Source organism: Camelina sativa, chromosome 11 (assembly GCF_030686135.1).
Source record: "Camelina sativa cultivar CO46 ecotype springtype chromosome 11, ASM3068613v1".
Lineage (NCBI taxonomy): Eukaryota > Viridiplantae > Streptophyta > Magnoliopsida > Brassicales > Brassicaceae > Camelina > Camelina sativa.
This window is the reverse complement of record NC_141890.1, coordinates 36,868,754-36,895,506: the sequence shown is the minus strand read 5'-3', so window position 1 is coordinate 36,895,506 and position 26,753 is coordinate 36,868,754. Positions and strand designations below refer to the sequence as shown.

Genomic DNA, 26,753 nt, shown 5'->3' with positions numbered 1-26,753 from the left:
AAAACCTTAAACAATATGTACATGGATACCTTAGGGACTTCCTCCCTAGTGAGCTTGTTTAAAGTCTCTAAGCTTGACTTTGGTATCCTTTTTAGGCTTGTGGAGCATCTTGGAGAAGCATTGTGAACTTCTCAGGTGTTTCTTTTTCTCATAAATACTTCTTAACTCTCTGACCATTGACTGTGAACTCACTACCATCCTTGTTGAGAAGTGTGACAGCCCCATATGGTAGGATCTCCTTTATCTTAAAAGGGCCTCCCCATCTACTTTTCAAATTCCCAGGGAATAATTTGAGTCTTGAATTGTAAAGCAAAGCTTGGTCTCCTGCCTGTAAGTCTTTGATGAGAATCTTCTTATCATGGAAGGCTTTAGTTCTTTCCTTGTAGATTTTGGAGTTTTCATAAGCTTCCAATCTGATTTCCTCAAGCTCATGCAGATCAAGGCTTCTCTTAGCTTGTGCTGTCTCAAGATCCAAGTTCAATTCCCTCCTTACCCAACTACATTCTCACCTAAAGGCCTGTCCAACACAAACAAAAAAAGAAAACATATCAAAACTACAAGGAAAATAAACCATATTTACAAAGGATACCTTAGGGACTTCCTCCCTAGTGAGCTTGTTTAAAGTCACTAAGCTTGACTTTGGTGTCCTTTTTAGACTTGGTTTAGATACCAAGGAGGTGATGAAATCCTCCCTGGAACCTCTTGATCACTGTGAAGTTGATCCTTGATCACCTCACCCTTAACACACAAACCATGTTTCTTCTTGATTTTGAGCCTTGGTCTTGCCTTCCTTAAGGACCTCTTGTTCAGCTTAACTTGAAGATCCTCAACCATACTAGTCAACTCTTGAACTGACCTCTTAAGCTTTTCCACAGAATCATCTTGAAAGGAGAGCTTAGCCTTTGGAGTTGCTTCACCACTTGAATGTCCTTGATAGTAAAAGGTTGATCATCAATGGTAGGAAGGTTGGTTGGGTTATGGATGTTGAACTTCATGGCTATATCTTCAGCAATGTTCAAGGTCACAAGACCCTCTTTGACATCAATAACTGCTCCAACAGTGGCTAGGAATGGCCTTCCAAGAATGATTGGATCTTCAGGTTCCTTGTCCATTTCCAACACCACAAAATCAGTGTGAACCCTTGCCTTCCCTATCTTGACTGGGACATTCTCCAACCTTCCAACTATTTCTTTGTTTGACCCACCAGCTAAACATATATGAAGGTTGGTGGACTTGAAATCAGTTCTCCCAAGCTTTTGTGCTATGGAGTATGGCATCACACTTGTTGAAGCTCCCAAGTCACAAAGGCATTGGTTGTAGTGAAGATAGCTAAGTGTGCAAGGCAGATAGAATGGACATGGATCCTTAAGCTTGATTGGAATGATAACTCCTCCAAGGTCCTCAAGATCCTTCTCATCTTGAGTTTCAGCCTTCTTCTTTGATAAATCAAGCAAAAAGTCTTTGTAGAGAGGATATGGATCATACTGTTCCAAGGCAGGTCCTCTCTCTTCTTCTTGGTAAGCAATGGTGATCTCTTGTATGGCCAACACTTCCTCAACCACAGCTTCTTCAATCACAACCACTTCCTTCAAAGCCTTCTCTTCCTCTTGTTGCTTAGCCATCATCTCCTTTCTCTCAATGATTTCCCTAAGCTCCTTAATCTTTTGTGCTTTGAAACGTCATGGGAATGGAAGAGGTGGCTTGTAAGCAGGAGGAGTGTACTTAGCAGGCTTGACAGCTTCTGAGTCTGCAACTCGATCGACCACTCGAGCATGCGCTCGATCGAGTGGCTGTTCGAGTACTTGGTCGAGCCAGATACTGACTTTCTTTGTGGTGTATGAATGAATGATGTATGGAATGATGGAAGAGCCACATGCATTCAAATCAACCATTTCCTTTAACATTCATTAATCAAGAACATGAATCAATTCTATGCAATGCTTAAACTCATTTGGCTTGGCAGTAAAAGGTTTAGAGACAATGATGGTCTCTTTTTAGAGTAGGGCTTATTAATATCAAGGTTCTCTCATAAAAAAAGGATTGAGCTTTAGAAGAATGCTAAAGGTAAGAACACTTAGACACATACAAGAACAAAACCTTGTCTACCCAAAGGTACCCAAAGTGTTTATCCTATCAATCTAAACCCAATTGGTCCTAGTGCTACCCTTTAACTTCTTTTCTTCTTTTTCACCCTTTTCTCTTTTTGGTTTTAAAGTCTTAGGAGAGGTTTCTTATTTGATCTTTCTAGTGGAATGGGGGATTCTTACTTATTTGCTATGGTTCTCTTTTCTTCTTATTCTTAAGACATATAAGCATTTTGCTAGACTTCTCTTTTTCTTTCTTTCTTTTCTTTAACTAGAACCATCTTTAAACAACCTTATTCTTCCCATTCTTTCACTAGACTTTAAATTTTCTTAAACACATTCCCCTCCTAAAGACTCTAACCTTTTCTTTCTCTTTTTCCTCTTTTCTTTTCATAATAGCCAAGTCCCAAACCCAACAAGTGAACCACCTAGTCCTATCTAGTTTGAAAAATGCAAACTAGAACTACACAAGGCTTTACTCTTGTCAGTTCAAACCTAACACTTTCTACCCTGTGTGAAAGAAATTTGATTGAGGATTCAAGATGAAAAACAAAAAATAAAACACAATGTCAAATGCAATGATATCTACAAGGGAAGGACTGCTAGTAGCATAGTGGTAAGTATTCCCGCCTGTCACGCGGGTGACCCGGGTTCGATCCCCGGCAACGGTGCCAAATTGAAACTGACTTTCTTTGTGGTGTATGAATGAATGATGTATGGAATGATGATGTATGAAATGAATAGAAGTCAGGGTGTTTCAATTCCCCTTATGCAGTTGCAGTATAAGAGGTGTCAATCCTATATGAGTGATTGAGAACAATTAAGATGTGCATATGAGTCTAAGTCAAGCCAATTGTAAAGATTGTTTGTCACTAACAATCCTAAAATGAGATATGAAATGCAGAAGGTAAAAACAACTAGAACAGGATACTAAATGCAAACAGACCAAACAACTTGAAGCTATAATGAAACTAGAACAAAGATAGAAACTATGCTAATGAACTAATGCAAGACAAGTAATGAACAGGAAACTACGTGAATGCAATGGAAATGAAACAGGAATGAAACAAGACAATTACAAATCAAAAACACAAGTTCTGGAGATGAGCTCGAGCAGCACTCGACCGAGTGTAGGTCGAGTGGGTGGTCGAGCTAGACTTAAACGTGAAAACAGAGCAACACAAGAAAAACAGAGCAATGCTAAAACCAATCAAACAACAAGCAAGCAATGATATTTAGACTAAGATTTCAATAAACAAAGAAGGCCTTGAGGAGGGATTCATGGGCTGAGCTAATCATTGTGGTTATCTAACTTGGTCAACAAATCTCAAGCAAACATTGAGCTGATCTCTAGACATACTATTCTAATACATGTTTAATCCACTCTCATGGCAAGAAACAATCAAACCTATGCAATTCTAGACTTGTTCTCACAAAGAAAAGAATCTACACAAGCAGGCATTAAGCAATACATCTCAAACCAAACAAGACTCCTAATCTCTTAGCAAGCCTAATGGTAAGCTCTAGATCTAGCCTTATCTATGCTCCTTAGACATTGGTGTGATGCTAAGATGCTTGAAATCAAACCCTACCCTCTCAGATATAGGATCAGCATTAAGATCATCTAGCCTAGAAGAGATCTACAACAATCAAGCTTGACCAAATCAAACAAACCACAAGATCAACCCAGCCTAACCCATCCTCAAGGTCCTAAGCAAACTACTCACAAGAACACATGGTGAAATATGTCAAAAACCCAGAAAATAATGAAACTTGCATCATTAGAAAGATGAAACATAGATCTACAATATTGATGAAGGAAATAAACTCGAAATCTTAATACTTTGAAAGTTATGAAACAAACAAAATATAAGAATCTAGTCTTTCTCTCTCAAACAAGTACAAGATCTAAAAATAAAATAAAAGTGCAAAAGGAATAATATCTAAAAAAGGTAAAAACTAGGTTTTAGACTCTCTAAAAAGCTGGATTCTTTTGTGGCTGCAAGTACAAGGGCCTTATATAGGAGATGAGGTGGAAGCCCTAAAAAATGCAAAAAGTCAAAGTGGTCAACGGCTCGGTCAACTCGACCAGTGCTCGGTCGAGTGGCTGGTCGAGCTGGCTTCTCTCGTGCATTCTCCACTCGGTCGAGTCCTCCTCAGCACACGGTCGAGTGGTGGTCGAGTGGTGCGGTCGAGTTGGACTCCGGACCTTGATTCTACAGCCTTGACTCTCTTGTTTTCTCCTCAGGACAGCTTCACTTCTCCTCAGCATTGCTTCTATGCTCCTTAAGCTCCAAAATCACCTGTTTATGCATGAAAAGATGCAAATGCAATGCAACTATACTCTAATGCATGATTAGTCCTAAAGCTACACAATACTGGCCTAAATGGATAGCAAAAGATGAAAAAGTTGTGAATAAACTAAGGGAAAACAAGGTAAAATATATGAACATCACTTGGTAAAGGAGTAGGGAGGTCGTAACCATGATTTTGCCGTCTGATGACTTTCTTGGTCTGGGACATCATGCGCTTGTTCTAAAATAATGTTGCGCTTGTCACCAATGTCTTTATCACCTTCATAGACAGTTTGATGTGTATCTTGTATGCAAGAGATGTAGGTCTTTGCATATCTAGTCTTTGTGCTGGCATGAAAAAACCTTGTATTTCTATCCCCACAATGTAAGCATCGGTTTCTGATTTTAGTGTGCCAGTAGCATTCTTCATCTTGATACGCTTTACTCAGTGCGTCTTGTAACCTTGGGATGTGTCGTCGGTGGCTTCTGTTTGTGCTCTTCATAGCCATGTTCAACTCTTTTTGCAGAGAATCTATTCGTTTAGCTGAGTTTATGTTTGTGTTGTGTTTCCCTTTTACCATTGTACGTCGACAATTGGTTATTTGATCGCAAATAGTGTAATAGTTATTTTGCTTGCATAAATTTCATCCTTTTTCCACTATTTGAGCAAAATCCTCAATCTCTGTTAGTCGTTTGTCAAAACGAAAAGGTTTAGTTGGCATTTGGTGCAGAGGTTTGATTGTTGTGAGTGTTGGTTTGTGGTATGCGCCATTAAATTCCAGGAAATCAGCTTCTGCATTGGGGTATAAGGATGTCCACTCGGAGTTACCCATGACTCTATCTAGACAGCATTTGACTGTATATTGATGTCTCTCTTCCACCCAAGAGAATCTATCTCCTTTATGTTTTAGATCAGCTAAATCACAAATTGATATCATGTGATTGAATCTTCTAAATGTCCAGTCTTCTCTTGGAGACCCCCAATCTTCTCCATGTTACTAGTGATCTCATTAAAATCACCAGATAAAATCCAAGGACCATCACGGTTAGTTCCTATTCTTTCTAGTAAATCTCAAAAATGGTGTCTCTGACTTTGAACTGAGTTACCATAAACACCAAAGAAATAGAAAGCATTTTTATTATATTTGATGTGAGTATCAATGATACGTTCATCCTGATACAAGGTGGATAACACAATATTATCAGCCCACATCATTGCTAAACCACCACTCCGACCGCGGGGGGTTCAAATACAATATTTTTAAATCCTAAAACATAAGCAAAATCACAAACTACATAACAAACATTCATAGTTTGATACAAGAAAAGAACATAAGGTTTTAGAATACGAAAATTAAAATGATTACAAAAACTATAAATATAATATAATATATAAAATTAAATAAACTAATTTCATTATAAAAAAACTTGTTAAATCATATATAATAATTAGAAAACAAAATAATATAATTCATATTAATGAACGTTGATACCATGCAGATGAAGTTAAAACTTATAAATTTTAATTTCTATAGTTAAAACTTAAAAAAAAATACATTGAAGCAATCAAAAATAAAAATAATTAGAAGATAATTGATTAATGATCTTGTAGGAACACATAAGTACAATAAGGACCATCTAGAACCATCTACAATAGTTTATCAGAAATCACCTAATAATAAAAATGCTTAGGACAACTCAAGACACAACGATTCAATCTATAAACCTTAATCGTGTTTTAAAGTTGAGTAGTGCGTCTTGCGTTTAGGTCTCTTCTTTTACTCTCGATATCCTTCTGTTACGCTGAGGTTGTTCTCTTTTTATAGAGAGATTATTTACCCTAATTTCTTTATGACCTTTCTTGGATTAGACTCTCTGTAACATCTGTGAACTGGAATCCCGGTTTAGGGATTGCATCGGTCGATGCACTATGTGCATCGGTCGATGCAAGGCCGGTTAGGTGCGGACAAGTTTGAGTTAAATGCTGCCTTTTGGGTTAGGAAAAATCCTTAAGTCGTGTTTTTGTCTCATTCGACGAGTTTGGCCGTTTTGAGAGAAAACTAGAGAGAAAAGAGTTCTTATCAGTTCTTAAGTGTTTTTGGGAGATTATGGGAAGTTGGTGGCGTTTCCTTGTGAGATCTGAGGCTTAGATCCTTGTAGGAGCTTGGTAGGAGCGTAGAACTTGCGTTTTAGAGTCAGAATGGTCTTGGGCAAAGGTAAGTGCATGACCATGGCTTATCTAAGCTGGAGATTTCTCTGATCTGCTTGTTTATGTGTTGTTTGGCTTGTTAGAATGTTATTTGGGAAGTTAGGAAGCTTTCTTGTGGCTTGAGATCAAGTTTTGTGGTTGTAGGAACAAAGATCCAGCGAGAAGCTTCGGGGGAAAACGATGCTTTGCATGTGCATCGGTCGCTGCACTTTGTGCATCAGTCGATGCAGGTGCGAGGACGTCGCGTAAAACCTTAGGGTTTTTCGTGCTGTGTCGAGCATGCGTCGGTCAATGCAATGGGAGTATCGGTCGATGCAAGTGAACCTTGCATCGGTCGATGCATATCATGCGTCGGTCAACGCAACCCCAACTGATGTCGGTCGATGCATGCTTGGTGTCAGTCGATGCAGGGTCCTGGTTTGTTATTGTTGATTGTTGATTGTTGGTTGATGGTTAGAGATGTCTCTATTGTTTGTGTGTATATCCCAGTAGATGGGAGGATTGCCTTATTGAGTGTTTATAAAATACTCATGCATTGCAATTTGTGTTTGTGGTGCAGGTAAAGGCAAAGTGTGATCGTGGAATCAAGGCAATGAAGAGGAGGATGTTCTAGGGACTCGATTGGTTGTTGTCTGGCATTGCTAGGTTGCTAGAGTTGGGTCATTAGAAACATTGCTAGGTTGCTGGTTCTATGATTCCTGTTGGTTTGTTTTTTTGGATATTGTTTATGTTATAATTATTGGATTATTATTGGAAATTAATTTGATATTGGTATTGGTTTTTCCGCTGTTGGTTGTGATTGTGGTTAGGTGGCTAGTGGATATGGGACCACTAGTTGTAGTTTATTTATTATTATTATTATTATTAATTATTAATTATTAATTATTTATTTATTTAAAAAAAAACGATGTCTTGATTGATTATGTGAGTTAGTCAATTGTGTGTGGCATGGAGTCCTAAAACATCCTCTTTGAGCCTACAGTGTGATTCCACGGTGAGTTTATGTTTTTTTGTGTTATGTTAATTGTGTGCTTAGCCTTCTGTTCATGGTAGTGCAGATGGTTAGAGGGGGTGCTGTTGCTGGTCGTGGTCGAGGACACGAACGTGGTCGTGGTAGGGGCAGTCCCAGCGGTTAGTGAGACTGTGGACCAGAGTGTGAAAGCTGAGGGTGTTGGCGAGTCGCAGGGTGTCCAGGGGGATTCCATGAGTGTGGCCGGAGGGGGCGGTGTTGATGTTCCAGTAGCCGGTGATGCTAGGGTCCCGGGTGTGGGAGTCCCTGGTGTCGATCTTGTGGGCTTATTACCACATTTGTTGGAGCGGATGCCAACGGTGGCACCAGCTCAGGCTCATGTAGTGCCACCAGTGGTGGCGGAGGAGCGGCAGCCAGTGGCTGCGGATGTGGGAGGGCATAATCGTTATTTGTCTATGCTCAAGGAGATGCGTGACATCGATACTGCACGGTTTTTGGGTGGTACAGATCCTACTGCTGCAGATGCGTGGAGGACCAGTGTGAAACATAACTTCCATACTCTGAGATGTCCTGAGGAGTTTTGGATGGACATAGGGGTCCACCACTTGACTGGTGATGCTCAAGTGCGGTGGAGATCAGTGGCTGCTAGGAGAGTGCAGAGAGAGATGACTTGGGCTGACTTCGTGGGGGAGTTCAACCGCAAGTATTTTCCGAGAGAGGCATTGGACCGGTTGGAGGTGCAGTTTCTTCAGTTATTTTAGGGGACTCGGTCAGTGCGGGAGCTGGACTCGGAGTTCAGTAAACTTCTATCTTATGGGGTTCGGGCTATGGAGTCTGAGAAGGCTCTAATCATCAGGTTTTTGAGGATCCTACGTGACGATTTGAGGGTTCACTGTAAAGGGCGGAGTTATGCTACGTGTGCAGAGCTGGTTGAGACTACGGCAGAGATCGAGGAGGACATTCGGGCACAGTCAGTGGCGGTTAATTCAGCAGTTCAGCCTAGTAAGGCTCAGCATCATAGAGGTTCTAACAAGGGCGGCAAGCCTGCGCAGGGAACCAAGAGGAGGTGGGAGGCTATGCAGAGGCCGAGTGGTGTGAGTTGCTTCGGTTGTGGGAACAAGGATCACAAGGTTGCTAGCTGTCCCAAGAGGAGTGCTCCGATGGCAGGGAGCCAGGGCACATCAGGCCCTTGAGTCCCAAGTTGCAGTCGGTGGCAGTTGCAGCATCTGCAGCCGATGGCACGGATTGAGCAAGCGCCACAGGTTTAAACGACTGCAGAGACTGGGGGAACTAGTGCCGGGGCGATCACAAGTATAATTTTTGGTACTCTTTCTTTGTGAATTCTTAGTAAGTTCATATTTTATGTTTGCCTGTGATAAATTGTTAGGTTCTCAACACATGAGGTTTGTGTAGGGACCTTGTTGGTAGGCGGGTTTAAGTCCCACGTTATGTTTGATTCTAGAGCTTCTCATAGCTTCATTACTCCGGAGTGTGCAGAGAGTGCTGAGATCAGAGGGGATCCCGGGGAGCGTACAAGAGTTGTCAGAGTTGCGGGAGGCAAATTCCTGAGAGCTATTGTGCAAGCTAGAGGAGTTGATATTCATATCGCAGGAGAGTCGTGGCCGACGGATTTGCTTATCAGTCCAGTGGAGTTGTATGATGTTATTCTCGGGATGGATTTGTTGCATCGGCATATGGTGCTTTTGGATTGCCATCAGGGTAGAGTGGAGTTTGAGCGTCCAGGAGGGAAGTTGGTTTTTTAGGGTATTAGACCGACTTCAGGGAGTCTTGTGATCTCAGCCATTCAGGCTGGGAAGATGATCGAGAAGGGCCGTGAGACTTATTTGGTTACTATATCAATGCCAAAGTCAGTGGGGAAGTCTATGGTTAGCGGTATTCAGGTTGTTAAGGAATTTGAGGATGTGTTTCAGTCATTGTAGTGATTACCACCATCTCGGTCTGATCCTTTCACGATTGAACTGGAACTGGGGACGATGCCGTTATCCAAGGCCCCTTACAGAATGGCTCCAGCAGAGATGGCAGAGCTGAAGAAGCAGCTAGAAGATTTGGTAAGTAAGGGATTCATCCGTCCTAGTGTATTACCGTGGGGAGTGCCGGTGTTATTTGTCAAGAAGAAGGATGGGAGTTTCCGGTTGTGTATTGATTACCGGGGTATGAGCCGGGTCACTGTGAAGAACACGTACCCTCTCCTAGGATCGATGAGTTGTTGGATCAGTTGAGAGGTGCTACTTGGTTCTCTAAGGTAGATCTGGCGTCGGGTTATCATCAGATCCCGATAGATGAGGCAGATGTGAGGAAGACGACTTTCAGGACGAGATATGGGCATTATGAGTTTGTGGTGATGCCTTTCGGGTTGACTAACGCACCAGCAGCGTTTGTGAGATTGATGAACAGCGTGTTTCAGGAGTTTCTGGATGTGTCTGTCATCATTTTCATCGACGATATCCTGGTTTATTTCAAGAGTCCTGAGGAGCATCCAGTGCATTTGAGGGCAGTTCTGGAGAAGCTGCAGGAGCAGAATTTGTTTGCTAAGTTGAGCAAGTGTAGTTTCTGGCAGCAGAAGATAGGTTTTCTGCTCAAGAACAGCGTGTAGATCCGGAGAAGATTCAGGCTATCAGGGAATGGTCTAGACCGCAGAATACCACTGAGATCATGAGTTTTCTTGGGTTGGCAGGTTGCTACAGGAGATTTGTGCAGGGTTTTGCGAGCAGAGCACGTCCTATGACTAAGTTGACAGGGAAGAATGTTCCTTTTGTTTGGGCACAGGAGTGTGAGGAGGGTTTTGCAAGCCTTAAGGAGATGTTGACTTCTACGCTAGTGTTGGCTTTGCTTGAGCAGGAAGAACCCTATGTGGTTTATACTGATGCATCCAGAGTTGGTTTGGGGTGTATGTTGATGTAGCATGGGAAGGTGATCGCCTATGCTTCGCGGCAGTTGCGGAAGCATGAGGGCAACTATCATACTCATGATTTGGAGATCTTATCTTTACGGTGCAAAGGTACATGTGTTTACAGATCATAAGAGCCTGAAGTATATATTCACTCAGCCCGAGCTAAACTTGAGGCAAAGGCGGTGGATGAAGCTAGTGGCGGATTATGATTTGGAGATAGCCTATCATCCTGGTAAGGCTAACTTGGTTGCTGACACTCTGAGTCGGAAGAGGGTAGCTTCGGCTCAAGACCAGGATATGGAGTCTCTGATAGGAGAGATCAGTGCGTTGAGGTTGTGTATAGTGTCTCAGGAGCCGTTGAGTTTGGAGGCGGTTGATAGAGTAGATCTTCTGACCAGCGTGCGTTTGGCTCAGGAGATGGATTTAAGGCTGGTGAATACCTCAAAGGATGTTGATTCAGAGTATCAAGTCTCAGATAATGGTACTATTTTGGTGCACGGTCGGGTTTGTGTGCCCAAGGATGAGTAGTTGAGGCAGGAGATCCTGAGAGAGGCTCATGCGAGCAAGTTTTCTATTCATCCAGGAGCGACTAAGATGTACCGTGATCTCAAGAGGTACTATCACTAGGTCGGGATTAAGAAGGATGTAGCTAGTTGGGTCGCGAGGTGTGATGTTTGCCAGCTAGTGAAGGCTGAGCATCAGGTTCTAGGCGAAATACTGAAGAGTCTACCCATTCCCGAGTGGAAGTGGGATATGATTACTATGGACTTTGTGGTAGGATTGCCAGTGTCTCAGACCTTTGATGTTATTTGGGTCATTGTGGACAGGTTGACTAAGTCTGCACATTTTCTGGCAATTAAGAAGACAGATGGAGCAGCGGTCTTCGCTAAAAAGTATGTGAGGGAGATAGTCAGGTTTCATGGGGTGCCAGCGAGCATTGTGTCTGATAGGGATTCTAAGTTCACTTCAGTGTTCTGGAGAGAATTTCAGGCAGAGATGGTCACTAAGGTGCATATGAGTACATCTTATCATCCCAGACAGATGGACAGTCAGAGAGGACGATCCAGGCGTCGGAGGATTTGCTGAGGATGTATGTGTTGGATTGGGGTGGTCATTGGGCAGATCACCTGAACCTGGTAGAGTTTGCTTACAACAACAGCTATCAGGCGAGTATTAATATGGCTCCTTATGAGGCTTTGTATGGGAGGCCATGTCGCACACCGTTATGCTGAACTCAGGTGGGGGAGAGGAGCATGTACGGGGCATATTTTGTTCAGGAGACCTCAGAGAAGATCCGGGTTCTCAAGCTGAACATGAAGGAAGCTCAGGATCGGCAGAGGAGTTATGCCGACAGGAGGAGGAGAGATCTTGAGTTTCATGTAGGAGACAGAGTGTACCTCAAGATGGCCATGTTGCAGGGTCCGACCAGGTCATTGACTGAGACTAAGTTGAGTCTGAGGTATATGGGACCGTTCAGAGTGATTGAGCGGGTGGGACCGGTTGCATATAAGCTGGAGTTGCATGAGGTTATGCGTGCGTTCCACAAGGTTTTCCATGTTTCAATGTTGCGGAAGTGTCTCCGTGAGGATGATCAGTTGTTAGTTAAGATTCCTGAACATCTTCAGTCTAACATGACTATGCAGGCGAGACCACAGAGGGTTCTCGAGAGGAGGATCAAGGAACTTCGGAAGAAGAAGAAGATTCCTTTGATGAGAGTCTTATAGGACTGTGATGGTGTTGAGGAGCAGACTTGGGAGCCAGAGGCGAGGATGAAGGCAAGGTTCAAGAAGTGGTTCGAGAAGCAGGTCGCGAGTTTAACTTGTCTAGCCTGGTCCCAGTTGTAGTCTGTGGCTGGAGTGGAAATGGAGTATTCCAGCCCATCTCTCTTGTTTACTTGGTCGCTTAGGGGTGGCTGGTTGTGCGACTAAGTAACAAGATGAGGTGGTGTTCGGGGTACGAAATTTCCGTGAGGTGGTGGTTTGAGGGAAAGTTTCCTGAAATAGAAGTTTCTAAAAGTGGAAAGTTTATAGAAGTGGAAACTGCTAAAAATGGAAAGTTTTATGTGAGTTAGAATTTGTCCATTTTAGTGGTTGTGAGCCTTGGAGGGGCTTGTGTGGCCTTTGTGGCGGACTTTAGAGTCGTGGTGCCTGTGTGTGGCGGTCCTTTGAGACATTTTGTGGCCTTTCTGGCGGGCTGTTTAGCTTATTGTGTGACCTTTGTGGCGGGCTGTTAGGCCATTGTGTGGCCTTTGTGGCGGGCTGTTTAGTCAATTGTGTGGCCTTTGTGGTGGGTTGTTTAGCTAGAGTTGCCTGTTTAGGCGGTCCTTCGGGACAAGTGGTCTTCGTGACGGTCCTACGGGACGAGTGGCCTTGGTGGCGGTCCTGTTTATGACATTTGTTTGGCCTTTGTGGCGGTCCTGTTTAGGACATTTGTTTGGTCTTGGTGGCGGTCCTGTTTAGGACATTTATTTGGCCTTGGTGGCGGTCCTGTTTAGGACATTTGTTTGGCCTTTGTGGCGGCCCTAGTGGCAGTGAGATGATCCATGTTTGGTCATGAGGTATTCCAGAGAGGGGATATGTGGTTGGTAGGACATTGCGATGTTTTACACGAGCCATGGGAAAGAAACTTGGATAGGGATAGGACTCAGACGTGTTCAGAATTGTTTGCTCGTGACTCTTGGGGGATTTTGGTTCTCCTAGTACCGCCATATTCTGAGACTTTGTGGCTTGGAAGTATGGTTGGTATATCGACTTTGGATGACAATCCGGGGGCGCGCTGTAGGGTGGCAACCCGAGAGACGAATATTGGACTTCCTTATATATTATGGCATGCGGGCTTAGGCCCGATGAGGAGGCAATATTATGGCATGCAGGCTTAGGCCTGATGAGGAGCCAATAAAAACTCAAGGTTTAGGCCTTTGGGTAAAGGAAAGTCCAAAAGTCGAGAGCAAATAATGCCTGGAACGTGAGTCTATCGCCTAGAGGTGACTTTTCGTAGATCGGTCGGAGGAGTGCGGACCGTGGAGACGGTTTCACGGGAGTCCTTGGCTGATGGTTATTCGAAATTCGAGGACGAATCTATTTTGGTGGGGGAGAATTGTAACATCTACAAACCAGAATGTGCATCGGCCGATGCGAGGCCGGTTAGGTGCGGACAAGTTTAAGTTAAACGCTGCGTTTTGGGTTAGGGAAAACTCTTAATCCGTGTTTTTGTCTCATTCGACGAGTTTGGCCGTTTTGAGAGAAAACCAGAGAGAAAAGAGTTCTTATCAGTTCTTAAGCGTTTTTGAGAGATTCAGGGAATTTGGTGGCGTTTCCTTGTGAGACCTAAGGCTTAGATCGTTTTAAAAGCTTGGTAGGAGCGTAGAACTTGCGTTTTAGAGTCAGAATCGTCTTGGGCAAAGGTAAGTGCATGACCATGGCTTATCTTAGCTGGAGATTTCTCTGATCTGCTTGTTTATGTGTTGTTTGTCTTGTTAGAATGTTATTTGGGACATTAGGAAGCTTTCTTGTGGCTTGGAATCGAGTTTTGTGGTTGTAGGAACGAAGATCCGGCGAGAAGCTTTGGGGGAAAACAATGCTCGGCATGTGCATCGGTCGATGCACTTTGTGCGTCGGTCGATGCAGGTGCGAGGACGGCGCATAAAACCTTAGAGTTTTCCGTGCTGTGTCGAGCATGTGTCGGCCGATGCAATGGGAGTATCGGTCGATGCAAGTGAACCTTGCATCGTCAATGCATATCATGCGTCGGTCGACGCAACCCCAACTGATGTTGGTTGATGCATGCTTGGTGTCGGTCGATACAGGGTCTTGGTTTGTTATTGTTGATTGTTGATTGGTTGTTGATGGTTAGAGATGTCTCTATTGCTTGTGTGTATAACGCAGTAGATGGGAGGATTGCCTTACTTAGTGTTTATAAAATACCCATGCATTGCAATTTGTGTTTGTGGTGCAGGTAAAATCAAAATGTGATCATGGAATCAAGGCAATGAAGAGGAGGATGTTCTAGGGACTCGATTGGTTGTTGTCTGGCATTGCTATGTTGCTAGAGTTGGGTCATTAAAAACATTGCTAGGTTGCTGGTTGTAAGATTCCCATTGGTTGGTTTTTTTTGGATATTGTTTCTGTTATAATTATTGGATTATTATTGGATATTAATTTGATATTGGTATTGGTTTTTCCGTTGTTGGTTGTGATTGTGGTTAGGTGGCTAGTGGATATGGGATCACTAGTTGTAGTTTATTTATTATTATTATTTTTTATTTATTTATTTAAAAAAAACGGGTCGGGTCATTTCACTCTCAACATGTTAAACCGATCACAAAAATTTTCATTTTATTAGATAAACTTAGATATGTGTTGACTTTATCTTGTAGAATATATGTGGACTCTATCAAATTAATATGAATTATATTTATATTTATCAACACGATAAAATTATACCTGGCACCTAGTGCTACCTAGTTTTAAGTTTTAACTAGGCACTAGATTTTAACCCGCGGTACACCGCGGGACAATTTTTTAAAAAATAATAACATTTTAATTTTATTTGTTTTTTATATTTAGTTTGTTTTGTTTAATTAAATAATAATTTTGTTTGGATTGTCAATTATTAGAACAATAATAAAGTAAATAAAGACATAAATATGTAATTTATAAGCTATTGTCGGATTAAATCACAATTTTACCAATGATTTAATTGATTTACAAAATTTTAGTTAAATTACCCTGATTTAATATGTCTAATATTCTTATATTAGTGGTATTGACCAAATAATTAAAGGAAGATTTAAACCGTGTTTCAAAACCGAATTATTAATATTTTATATTTATACTAATATTAATTCAAACCGTCATGTTAATAACATGTCCCACTATATAACAACAAACCGTCATATTAGTGGTTTAACCCGTGTTTCAAAATCGTCATATTAGTGGTTTTTGTTGTGTGTTGTATTTTGTTTGTGAAGTTGATATTTATACATCAAAAATGCTTGATGAGCAAGGAGTTTATGATCCGTAGCAATAAAAGAGAGATTTTAGTGTTTTCCTATTTGAGTTGATAACATTATCGCATAATAATATTCAGTTCCTTAACACGGTATATATTATATTAAATGTTTTTCTTGATGCTAAAGTTAAATATACCCGATTATTTAATATTAAAAATATAAATTTGAATGTTAAACTTATTTTATTAAGCTATATATAACTTATCTATTTCTTTTAATATTTTGTACAATTAATTCTTTCTTTATTTTCCGGTATACATTCGTCATCTCTTGCATATCCTCTCTTTTCACATTCCATTATCTCACTTATAATATATTGAATATGAAAATATATTATAACTATTTTTCATCTTCCAGTACTCTTTTCTTTTAATATATTATAACTAGAGGAATGAATTTAGATCTTGTTTATACTCGATGTTTCCAATATGACGAGACGATTACATCCCACTCATGTGTCCTTATGCTACTAATATTTGGCGGATGGCTAACATTTCTGTCCCTGCATCTAAAACATTTATCAGTGATTACAAAGCAAATCTTGCTCATATACTTGATTTTCAAACAGAGCATACCATCCCAACTGAAGAAAAACTTTTACCATTGTGGATATTATGGTCTATATGGAAATCACATAATAGATTCATTTTTGAATCAATATCCGAAAGTACCACCTCAATAGTTCTTCGGGCACAAGCAGAGGTTTTGGAATGGATTACACACTATCATTCACAACAGGGATCACTCGTTTTACCCAAGCCAATATAAATGTATCTTGGGACCGACCTGCATCATGTTATACTAAGTGTAATTATGATGCAGGCTATGATCCACAAACTAATATAACAACAGCAGGATGGATCTTAAGAGATAGCTCAGGTGCTTCACTAGGTTGGGGAGCTTCACGACTACCAAATGCAGCTTCACCGCTTGAGGCTGAAGGAAAAGCTCTTCTAGCAGCTCTACAACAAACATGGATCTGCGGCTTAACTTCCGTTTCTTTTGAGGGTGATTGTGAACAGCTAACCAAAATTCTGAATGGTGTATATTCAGATATATCAATTGACGGTGTTTATCAGGACATTATACTTTGGGCTTCTCGCTTTCGCAATATTGAATTTGTTTCAAAGAAAAGATCATGTAATAAGGTTGCACACCTTTTAGCCAAATTTGGTTGTAATAATTGTAATTTTTATTCAGGTTGTTTTCAACCACCTCCTTCGCTATATGAACAAATGTATCTTGACTTTATGAATTCATAAATAAAATTTCTATTTTGATGGAAAAAAATGTACAAATATAAAGATTCAATTAATGAGAAAACTACTCAAGTTCGAAAATGTTTTTTTTAATTAATAAAATAATTGTTTGTTTTTACTCAACGGATGGTTGTGAATTGTACTACCAAAATTTTGGTTGGGAACATATGCCCAACTTTTTTAACTAAACCCATTATATATATATATATATATATATATATATATATATATATATATATATATATATATATATATTCCTATCAATTAGCTCTCTAACCTTTAAAACACTCTTATATTAAACGCGTGGACAAATGTGGTTTAAATGTAACGGCTGCGAATGCATGTGCGAAAGTTTGCAGAATTGGACAAATGTGGTTTTAGGCGTTACTAAAAATTTTAAAAGATTAGTATAAATGTTAGCTCTCTAACCTTTAAAACACTCTTATATTAAACGTGTGACTGGTTTAAATGTAACGGCTGCGGATGCATGTGCGAAAGTTTGCAGAATTGGACAAATGTGGTTTTAGGCGTTACTAAACGATTTAAAAGATTAGTATAAATGTTAAAAAATGGTTGCGTGTTCGAGTGATTTGTGACTGTCTGACATCAGTTACACTAGCAATATAACAAAAATATACAATATATGACTTATATAGGAATATCAGTATATTTATAATAAAAATTTTAAATTCTTAAACTAATTAAAAATTATGTTAAGAGATATGGCTCAAATTTTATATACAAATCATATTTTAATAGTTTCAGATACATTTCTTTGTTTTAATAATATTTAAGAAATTATTGTTTAACAAGAGAGAATTAACAATTTATTTTTTTCTTACAAATTATTACTACTAATGTACAGATATAAAGATTAAATTTATGAGAAAACTATTCAAGTTCGAAAATGATTTTTTTTATTTAATTAATAAAATGGTTGTTTGTTTTTACTTAACCGATGGTTGTGATCATTTTTAAGAAAGAAAAAAAAAAGTTAGAAGTTGTAAAATCGTGACATTTACAAACCACACATAAAGATACTCCCAAACGCATGTGGTGGTGTATCAGTAGTACACACACAACCAGTCTGAAAGTCAAAACCCAATCCAAAACCGTCCTGCTCTGCCTCTTTAATTCCCGGATTAGGGTTCTTTCGTAGCAACTCTCTCTATTCATCATACAAGACCCAAGAGACGCCACGCTTCGTATCACAAAGGACTCGGTAAAAACAAAAAAAAAAGTTCGAGCGAGAACAACAAAAACAAGCTAGTTTAACACACAAATTAACATCAATCTCATCTTCTCGTTCATTACACGGCGCGTAAACAACACGTGGACTAATATTCAAAGGCAACTTCTACAACGCGCTAAAAACGCGCGTGCGTTCAGTCACAAAGTGGATAATCATGGGGAAACTGTCTAAACCCTAAAGAGAAAAAAAAAAAAAAGAGAAAAGATTTTTAATTTTTCTCTTTTTTTATTTAATAGATTACCAAAGGAGATGAAGAATACTAAAATACGCTGGATATGAAAGAGCTTTAACGTACGCCGTCGTTTAGTCGTTCCTCTATGGTGGGGGGGGGGTCTCTCTTTTAAACCTACGTTCCTCTTCACCCTTAATCTCTCCTCGCTCTCTCTCTTTATTCTCCTTTGTCGCTTCATCTCTCTCTCTCTCTCTTTGTAAACTCTGTAACTTACGAAACCGATCAATCCATGGCGAACTCCTCCGCTGGCTCCGCCGCAGACCACCGCAACAAGCACCTCACCGTCAATCCACCGCACCAGATCTTCAAGGGTATTTCCCCATTCTCAATCGTTTTTTTTTTTTCTCTTAGCTCCTCCCGATGATTGTGTGTGTTTTGAGTCTTCTTCTCATTACGGAGACTCGAAGACAATCTTAATTTTTTTTAATGTGATTTTGCAGCAGCTCCTTCTCTCTCATCGATGCTTAATCGATGATTGAATTAGCGTTTAACAGAGTTTAATATAAGTCTTTAATTAGGGTTTTGGTTTCTTTGGATCGCTTTTCGTTTGAGAGCAAAAACCATAACATTACAAAGTTTTTAGCTCTTGGGGTTTTGATTTTGGGACTGATTTTTTTTTTTTTTTTTAATATTTGGAATCGTTTAAAGGAAGGATTTTTTTGATGGTACCATGAGCTCTATGTGTGCTTGTTATCAATTTTATATGGATTCCTTACCTTGTCAGAAAACTGGTGTTTTAAGTTCGTTGTTGTTGTTTAGTATTGTTGCAGATCCACTAGATGTGGATTGTTTCAGTCTTGAATGTCTGACCTTTTTGTAATTCATGGTGTCTCCATTGTGAAATTGCGAGTTTAGCGACCTTACTGTGTTTTTACTAGTGGGATGAGAGTGACATTATGGCCTTATCTTATCATGTGCAGATATCCAGGGTTCTGACAATGCGATTCCTCTTTCACCTCAGTGGCTTCTCTCTAAACCAGGGGAGAACAAGACTGGAATGGGAACTGGGGTATGTTTATATTCCTTATGCGTGCAGTTTTTTTTTTTTTGGTTTTATCTTCACTTTTTAACATGTGAACTGGCTTAACTATTACAGGATCCAAATCCTCATGGGAACCAGGATGTTGTGAGACCAACAGGAAATGGGGAGGAGACACCAGATAATCTGAAGAAAAAAGATGTTTTCCGGCCATCCTTACTTGATGCAGAAAGTGGTCGCCGTGATCGTTGGCGTGATGAGGAAAGGGATACCTTGTCCACTGTCAGAAAAGACCGCTGGCGGAATGGCGAGAAAGACTCTGCTGCTGATAATAAGAAGGTGGACAGGTGGGATAATGTGGCTCCTAAATTTGGAGAACCACGACGTGGTCCGAATGACCGGTGGACTGATTCAGGAAACAAGGATGCTGTGCCAGAGCAGCGCCGTGAGAGCAAGTGGAACTCTCGCTGGGGACCTGATGATAAGGAAGCTGAGATTCCGCGTAATAGGTGGGATGAACCTGGTAAGGACGGTGAAGTCATTCGTGAGAAGGGTCCATCTCTTCCCGCTGGTGATGGAGACCATTACCGGCCCTGGAGACCCTCTCAAGGTCGAGGAAGAGGTGAAGCTCTTCACAGCCAATCAACACCAAACAAGCAGGTTCCAGCCTTCTCTCACAGTAGGGGGCGCGGAGACAACACTGCTATCTTTTCAGCTGGACGTGGAAGGTTGAGTCCTGGTGGAAGCCTTTTTACTAGCGCGTCAAACCAGTCTCACGCCCCTGGATCTGCCTCTGACAAGGGGGAAAGTGGTCCTGGACAGCCTCCCCATCTGAGATATAGCAGGATGAAACTGTTGGATGTGTACAGGATGGCTGACTCAGAGTGTTATGAAAAGTTTCCAGATGGGTTCATTGAGGTTCCATCCCTTACGTGTGATCAGCCATCGGATCCTTTGGCTCTTTGCGCTCCAAGTTCCGATGAAGTGGTGAGTATTTCCTAATTTAGTTGATCTTTTTCTTCCAAAAATATCTCAACTCTCATCTATATATCCTTGTTGTTACTCACAGAATGTTCTGGATGCGATTGAGAAAGGAAAAATAGTTAGCAGTGGTGCCCCTCAGACGACCAAGGATGGCACCGGTGGACGAAATCCAGCTGAATTTTCACAACCTAAGCGAATCAGGCCGGGTAAGAATTCTGTTAAAGACATCTAAGCTTCTAGTGTTATGTATATGACATAAATGAGTAAATTTTGTGAATGCCTTGCTGCAGCTGGAAGTAGAGAAGATATGACATTCGCCGCTGAAGAACCTAAAGATGAAAGTAATGAAACAAGGAACTATCCAGATGATAAGTTTAGGCCTGAAGGTATGCGTTGCCATATTGGGGCATTCATGCAGCTTTGTTGACTCGAATGTCAAAAAAAGAAAAAGTGCAGCTTTTTTTACTCTTGTTGGTGCTGTTAGATAAAGCTGGTATTGGAATTGAGTGAATGTCGATTTCAATACTCATATTCATTAAAATCGTATAAGCAGTGTTGTCAAAGCTGAAAATGCTAACATTTATTCTAGATGATTCAAGTTCTTTCTATGTCCCTACTAGCCTCTTACATTATGGTTTCTTTCCTTTTGCAGCTTCTCATGAAGGTTATGCACCTTTTAGGAAAGGCAATGAGGTACCTGTCAGAGAACAGAAAGAACTCAGTATGCAGGGAAATACTCATGTTCAATCTGTCTCTCCGTGGCGTCAGCCTTCTGCGGGAGAAAGGTCAAATAGAAACTCACATGATTGGAATGACCCTTCAGCTGATAGCAGGCTGAAATCTTCTGACAGCGTCTGGTCGCATCCTAAAGATTCAATAAATCATTTAGGCAGCAATAATATGATGTTGCCACAATCCAAAGGTGACTCAAGATGGCAAATCAATGAAGATCCTGCACTTAGAAGGCAGCCATCTTTGGTGTTTGACAGGGACCAGGAAGTCAGAAAGCTTCTGCCACCTTCACCTGAAGAACTTTCACTCTATTATAAAGATCCTCAGGGTTTAATTCAAGGCCCTTTTTCTGGATCTGATATCATTGGATGGTTTGAGGCTGGATATTTTGGCATAGATTTGCTAGTTCGTGTTGCAACTGCACCAAATGATTCTCCTTTTTCATTACTTGGTGATGTAATGCCACATTTGCGGGCTAAGTCGGGTCCACCACCTGGTTTTACTGGTGCCAAGCAAAACGAATTTGTTGATGCAGTTGGTCCATCAGCCTTCCCTGGTGTGGGAAAAGTTCAGTCTGGGTTGGGTGAGGCTCAGATGGTGCAAAATGATATGAGGTATAAGCATGTTGCAGGGACTGTAGCGGAGAATCAGTTTATTGAATCATTGATGTCTGGGGGTTTGAACAGTTCAGCTCAAGGTAGTCCTAGCGTTAGTTATTTAAGGTGTTCTAAGAAATATTTTGTTATACTATTAGCTGTTCAGGGCCAGTAACTTTATTTGCTTTCTCTGTTTCAATGTTGTCTCTGTAGGTGTTCAAGGATATGGAGTAAATAGTTCCGGTGGGTTATCTTTACCAGTTACTGATGGTGGGGCTGACATGTATCTCTTGGCCAAGAAACTGGAACTTGAGCGGCAGAGATCAATACCTAGTCCATATTCGTATTGGCCTGGTCGAGAATCTGCAAACCTGATGCCAGGATCAGAGAATGTGTCAGAAAATTTTCAACAACCTGTCCGTTCTCCGAGTTCTGATTTGTTGTCCATCCTCCAAGGTGTAACGGATAGGTCTTCTCCTGCTGTTAGTGGTCCTCTTCCTGCTTGGTCCCAGTCCAATCAAAAGGAAAGTGATTTGCATCATGCCAAAAGTTTCCAAACGCAAACTCCATTTGGGGCGCAACAGCAGAGACTGCCGGAGCATAATTTACCTTTGGCAGGTTTACTTGGTCAGCCTATTGAAAATAATCCTGGTGGCATGTTATCTCCTGATATGATGCTTGCCACTGGACTCTCTCAAGATCAGCAATCGCTCAATCTGTTGCAGCAGCAACAGCTCTTGTTGCAGTTGAATGCTCAGACACCACTTTCTGCCCAACATCAGCGTCTATTGGTGGAAAAGATGCTCTTGCTTAAACACCAACAGAAACAGGAAGAGCAGCAGCAGTTGTTACGACAGCAACAGCAGCTGTTTTCCCAGGTTCTTGCAGATCAACAACGTTCTCAGCAAAGGTTTGGAGAGCCATCTTATGGGCAGTTGCAGGCATCTTTTGATGCACTTAGGCTGCAACCATCAAAGGATATGTCACAGGTCAATCAACAGATGCAGGTTCCTGTTTCCCGTGAGGAGAGAGGTGCCAACTTAGCTGATTTGCTCCCAGTAACTCATGCAAGTAATCAGAATGTTGCTTCGTTCGAAGCCCCATCTCGGCACCTGCAACACCAGCTGTTTGGTAATGTTGACCCTAGGATGAACGAAGGGATGGCTCTGGCTGATCAAATTGATGATACCCATAAAAATGATTCAAAATCAGAATATGAAAGAACAGTTGCTGCAGATTACATGAACAGCATGTCTTCTGAAAAGCCTGTCTTCCCACATGGCTATCATGCTACACATAATATGGATGAACCTGTGAGCTGTGCAACCAACGAAAGCTCCACTGCTACTGTAACAGCTCCCGAAACATGTGATAGTAAGTTGCTGGAGGAGCAGGCTAAGGACGTGTGTGCTGGACAGGGAGAGACCAGTAGTGAGTTATCTGTGGAGATTCCTGCAACTGAAGTTAAAAACAATGAAGTTTCTGGAGGACGGAAGACTTCTGAGAAAAAGTCCAGGAAGCAGCGGGCTAAACAGTCTGCTGACCTGGCTAAGATAACGTCTAGAGCTCCTCTGCAGGAGGCGAAGCAACCTGAACCAGGAAGTGTTGATGATTCTGAGATAAAGGGAAAAGCTAGAAAGACGGTTGACTCTTCGATAGACAGTGACACTCACCTCATAAAGTGCTCCACTGTCACAGCTTCTAACACCTCCCAAATAAGTTCCGAAGCAGGTTCAGTCAGGGGAGAAGAGTCTTCACTTCAAAACACACGAACACAACCAGCGCGAGCTTGGAAGCCTGCTCCTGGCTTTAAACCGAAGTCATTGCTAGAAATTCAAATGGAAGAACAGAGGGAAGCACAAGCAGAAGCTTTAGCTCCAAAAATTTCTACAACTGTGAGTTCAGTGGGTTCGGCTGCTCCTTGGGCTGGGATTGTTGCCCATTCAGATCCTAACATACTAAGAGAGACTCATGCAGAGTCAGCTAATACTCAAAGCGGTGTTGTAAAGCCTGAAAGTGTCCCTGCTCTTAAGGCTAAGAAAAGCCACTTGCATGACTTGCTGGGTGATGATGTTTTTGCCAAATCCAGTGACAAAGAGAGGGAAGTAAAGGAAATCAATTCTGACAATGATGCATTTATGAAAGTCACAACCACTAATACAGAGTCTTTAGACGATGATAACTTTATTGAGGCTAAGGAAACGAAAAAGAGCCGCAAGAAATCTGCGAGAGCTAAGAATTCTGGGGCAAAAATTGCTGCACATGTTCCTACTGTAGATACATCCCTCCAAACAAACTCGGTTGAGAAGGGAAAAAGTTCTCGTGTTGTACAGCAGCAGGAGAAGGAAGTTTTGCCTGCTATTCCTTCTGGGCCTTCTCTGGGAGATTTTGTTCTCTGGAAAGGAGAGACTGTTAACAATCCTCCACCGGCTGCTGCATGGTCTACTGGTCCGAAAAAATCCACAAAACCTAGCTCGCTTAGGGATATCGTGAAGGAGCAGGAGAAGATGACGACCTCGTCTCATCCACCCCCTAGTCCAGTACCTATCACCCAGAAATCTACTCCATCACAGGCTCATCAGGGCGGTGCTTCCTGGTCACGTTCTGCATCTTCCCCTTCGCAGGCTATTTCTCAATCTTCCTCTCAGTCAAAATCCAAAGGAGATGATGACCTTTTCTGGGGTCCAGTTGAGCAATCAACCCAGGAATCAAAACAGTACGAACCCATTTCTTGTTCCTTGAATTCGCAAGTTGTCATATGTGATGTTGTATTACTAATATATTGAAGGAGCAGCTTTCCCTTATAGTTTCTTCATGCTATATGAGTTTGCATTTTATTATCATCTTATATGTGTTGAAGATATAAGACTAACTGAGAGTTCTTTTCGAGCAGGGGAGACTTTCCTCATCTTACAAGTCAAAGCACTTGGGGAACCAAAAACACTACTGGAAAAGTCAATGCGGGAACTTCACTGAATCGACAGAAATCAGTTTCAACTGGATCTGCAGATCTGGTTTTGTCTTCACCTGTTGTCACTCAGGCGTCACAAAAAGGGAAAAAGGAGGCAGTGACAAAACTCACAGGTATGCTTTTTACTGACAATCACTCTGTCTGTCTGAAACTCTTGGCTTGTTTTTTCTCATGTGGATCTGTGGTTTTCCAGAGGCGGATGGCTTCAGAGATTGGTGCAAAAGCGAATGTCTCAGACTTCTTGGTTCAGAAGGTAAAAAGTTCATATTACACTGGTAGTCTTCAATTTGTATTTAGTCCTTCCCTATATATATCTCATTTTCTGCGAGTTCTAGGTGAGCCTGCCCTAGGCAAACTGTCTTGTAACCTTGTTGGGACTGATTGAAGAACATATACGGGAACATCCTCTCTTTCCTTAGATCAAACATCTATTCTGTTTTTAATATGTCGTGTGTATCTCTTTTGCCAGATACAAGTGTCTTGGAATTTTGTCTGAAGCTATCCCGATCAGAAGCTGAAACTCTTCTGACAGAAAACCTGGGGTCGCGTGATCCGGACCACAAGTTCATCGACAAATTTCTCAACTACAAAGACCTGTTACCTTCAGAAGTAGTTGAGATCGCATTTCAATCAAAAGGCTCGGGAGTCGGGACCCGAAACAACACAGGAGAAGACTATTATTATAAGAACACTAGTGCTGCAAATGACAGCTTCTCAAAAGTTGGAGGAAAGAAAAAGGCAAAGAAAGGGAAGAAGGTAAGCTTAAGCGCATCAGTTCTGGGATTTAATGTGGTTAGTAACAGGATCATGATGGGAGAGATTCAGACAATTGATGATTAAGAGGAGGAAGTTGGAGAGATGTTTATACACTTTTGGGCTTCAGTTTTCATTGTACATTTGGTTTTTTAGGACAAATCTTGGTCTCTTTAATTTTATATGGGATGGAACTTGTTTTATCTCTCTAGGAAGTTTTGTTAGACTACTTTCAGCGAGATGAGTTTTTTTCATGTTCCTCTTCCCTTTTTAGTCGCAACCCAAAAGAGATGTTGGATTTTGTTTGTTGTTTTACGTATTAGACACCTTTTTGTTCACCCAAATTTCCTTTTTTTTGATTCACAAGAGTTCAAGCTTTATTTATAGTCATTACAAATTTTTACAACTACAAGAGTACTGAAGCCAACCAACCATTATGACAAAAGAAAGTCGTAAACTTTCCCAAAAGTAGAAAGATAAAGTTCTTTCAATTTTGGAGAAAAAAAATTCTTTCAATTCTTAGAAGAAGAAAAGGTAGAAAACTTTGTGAGTAATACAAAAACATATTATTCTGAAAATCAAAATATATAAAATTTAATTCAAGATTAATATTATTGGTTACTCTTAATATTCAAACTTTAGATATTCTTCGAATAATAATAAAAAAAAAAGAATATTCAAACTAAAATTATTCATCAGAGAAATTCCTTTTGGTTCATATTGCATTATTTTTTAAAATATATAAATAAATATGAAAAGAAAATAGGAACCTCAACGAAATATCAATTTATTCGGTCAAAATAGTATTAGCAGTACATGTTTTAAGCAATTGTAGAAAATTGGGACACGATAATTCCATACACCACCTCTCTTTTTCCGGACAATTCTTGGGTTCATCTTTAGGAATGACTTCACTTATTCACGCTTTTAAATTAAGAAAAACAAATTTTAATTAAGAAAACAAATTATGTAGATTAATCAATTTTAAATTTGTTAATTTAAATATTATATTACAATTTTGAATTATCACATCTAAACCATAACCATTTTTTATAAATCCAAAACCGACATATAATTTTGTTTAATTGTAAAATCTAAACTCTAACCACTATTTTGTAAACCCAAATCGACATATAATTTTTTTTAATTGTAAAATCTAAACCCTAACCACTCTTTTATAAATCCAAACCGACATATAATTTCGTTTAATTGTAAAATATAAACCTTAACCACTCTTTTGTAAACCCCGACATATAATTTTGTTTAATACTAAAATATAAATCCTAACCATTATTTTTTAAACCCAAATCGACAAACCGACATATAATTTTTAAAATTATAAATTTAAACCCTAACCCTCTTTTATAAACTCAAACCGACATAGTTTCCTTAATAAAAGATCTACATAATTTGTTTTCTTAATTTGTTTTGTTTGTTTATTTTAATTTTGATTTATTTTTTAAATATAATATGACATAGCATATTGTTGTATTTTGATTAGTTAATTAACATGAGG

At 40.5% G+C, this 26,753-nt stretch overlaps 1 protein-coding gene across 1 annotated transcript; it reads left to right on the top strand.

Moving 5' to 3' along the window:
- Positions 1-18,188: 18,188 nt before the first annotated feature.
- Positions 18,189-25,581, top strand: LOC104725179 (protein ESSENTIAL FOR POTEXVIRUS ACCUMULATION 1). The gene is made up of 10 exons (XM_010443793.3): positions 18,189-18,533; positions 19,143-19,231; positions 19,319-20,188; positions 20,271-20,391; positions 20,476-20,571; positions 20,838-21,614; positions 21,727-24,229; positions 24,407-24,597; positions 24,678-24,737; positions 24,954-25,581. The coding sequence occupies exons 1-10, from the start codon at positions 18,452-18,454 to the stop codon at positions 25,322-25,324; spliced, it is 5,160 nt and encodes a 1,719-aa protein (XP_010442095.2). The 5' UTR covers positions 18,189-18,451; the 3' UTR covers positions 25,325-25,581.
- Positions 25,582-26,753: the final 1,172 nt, after the last annotated feature.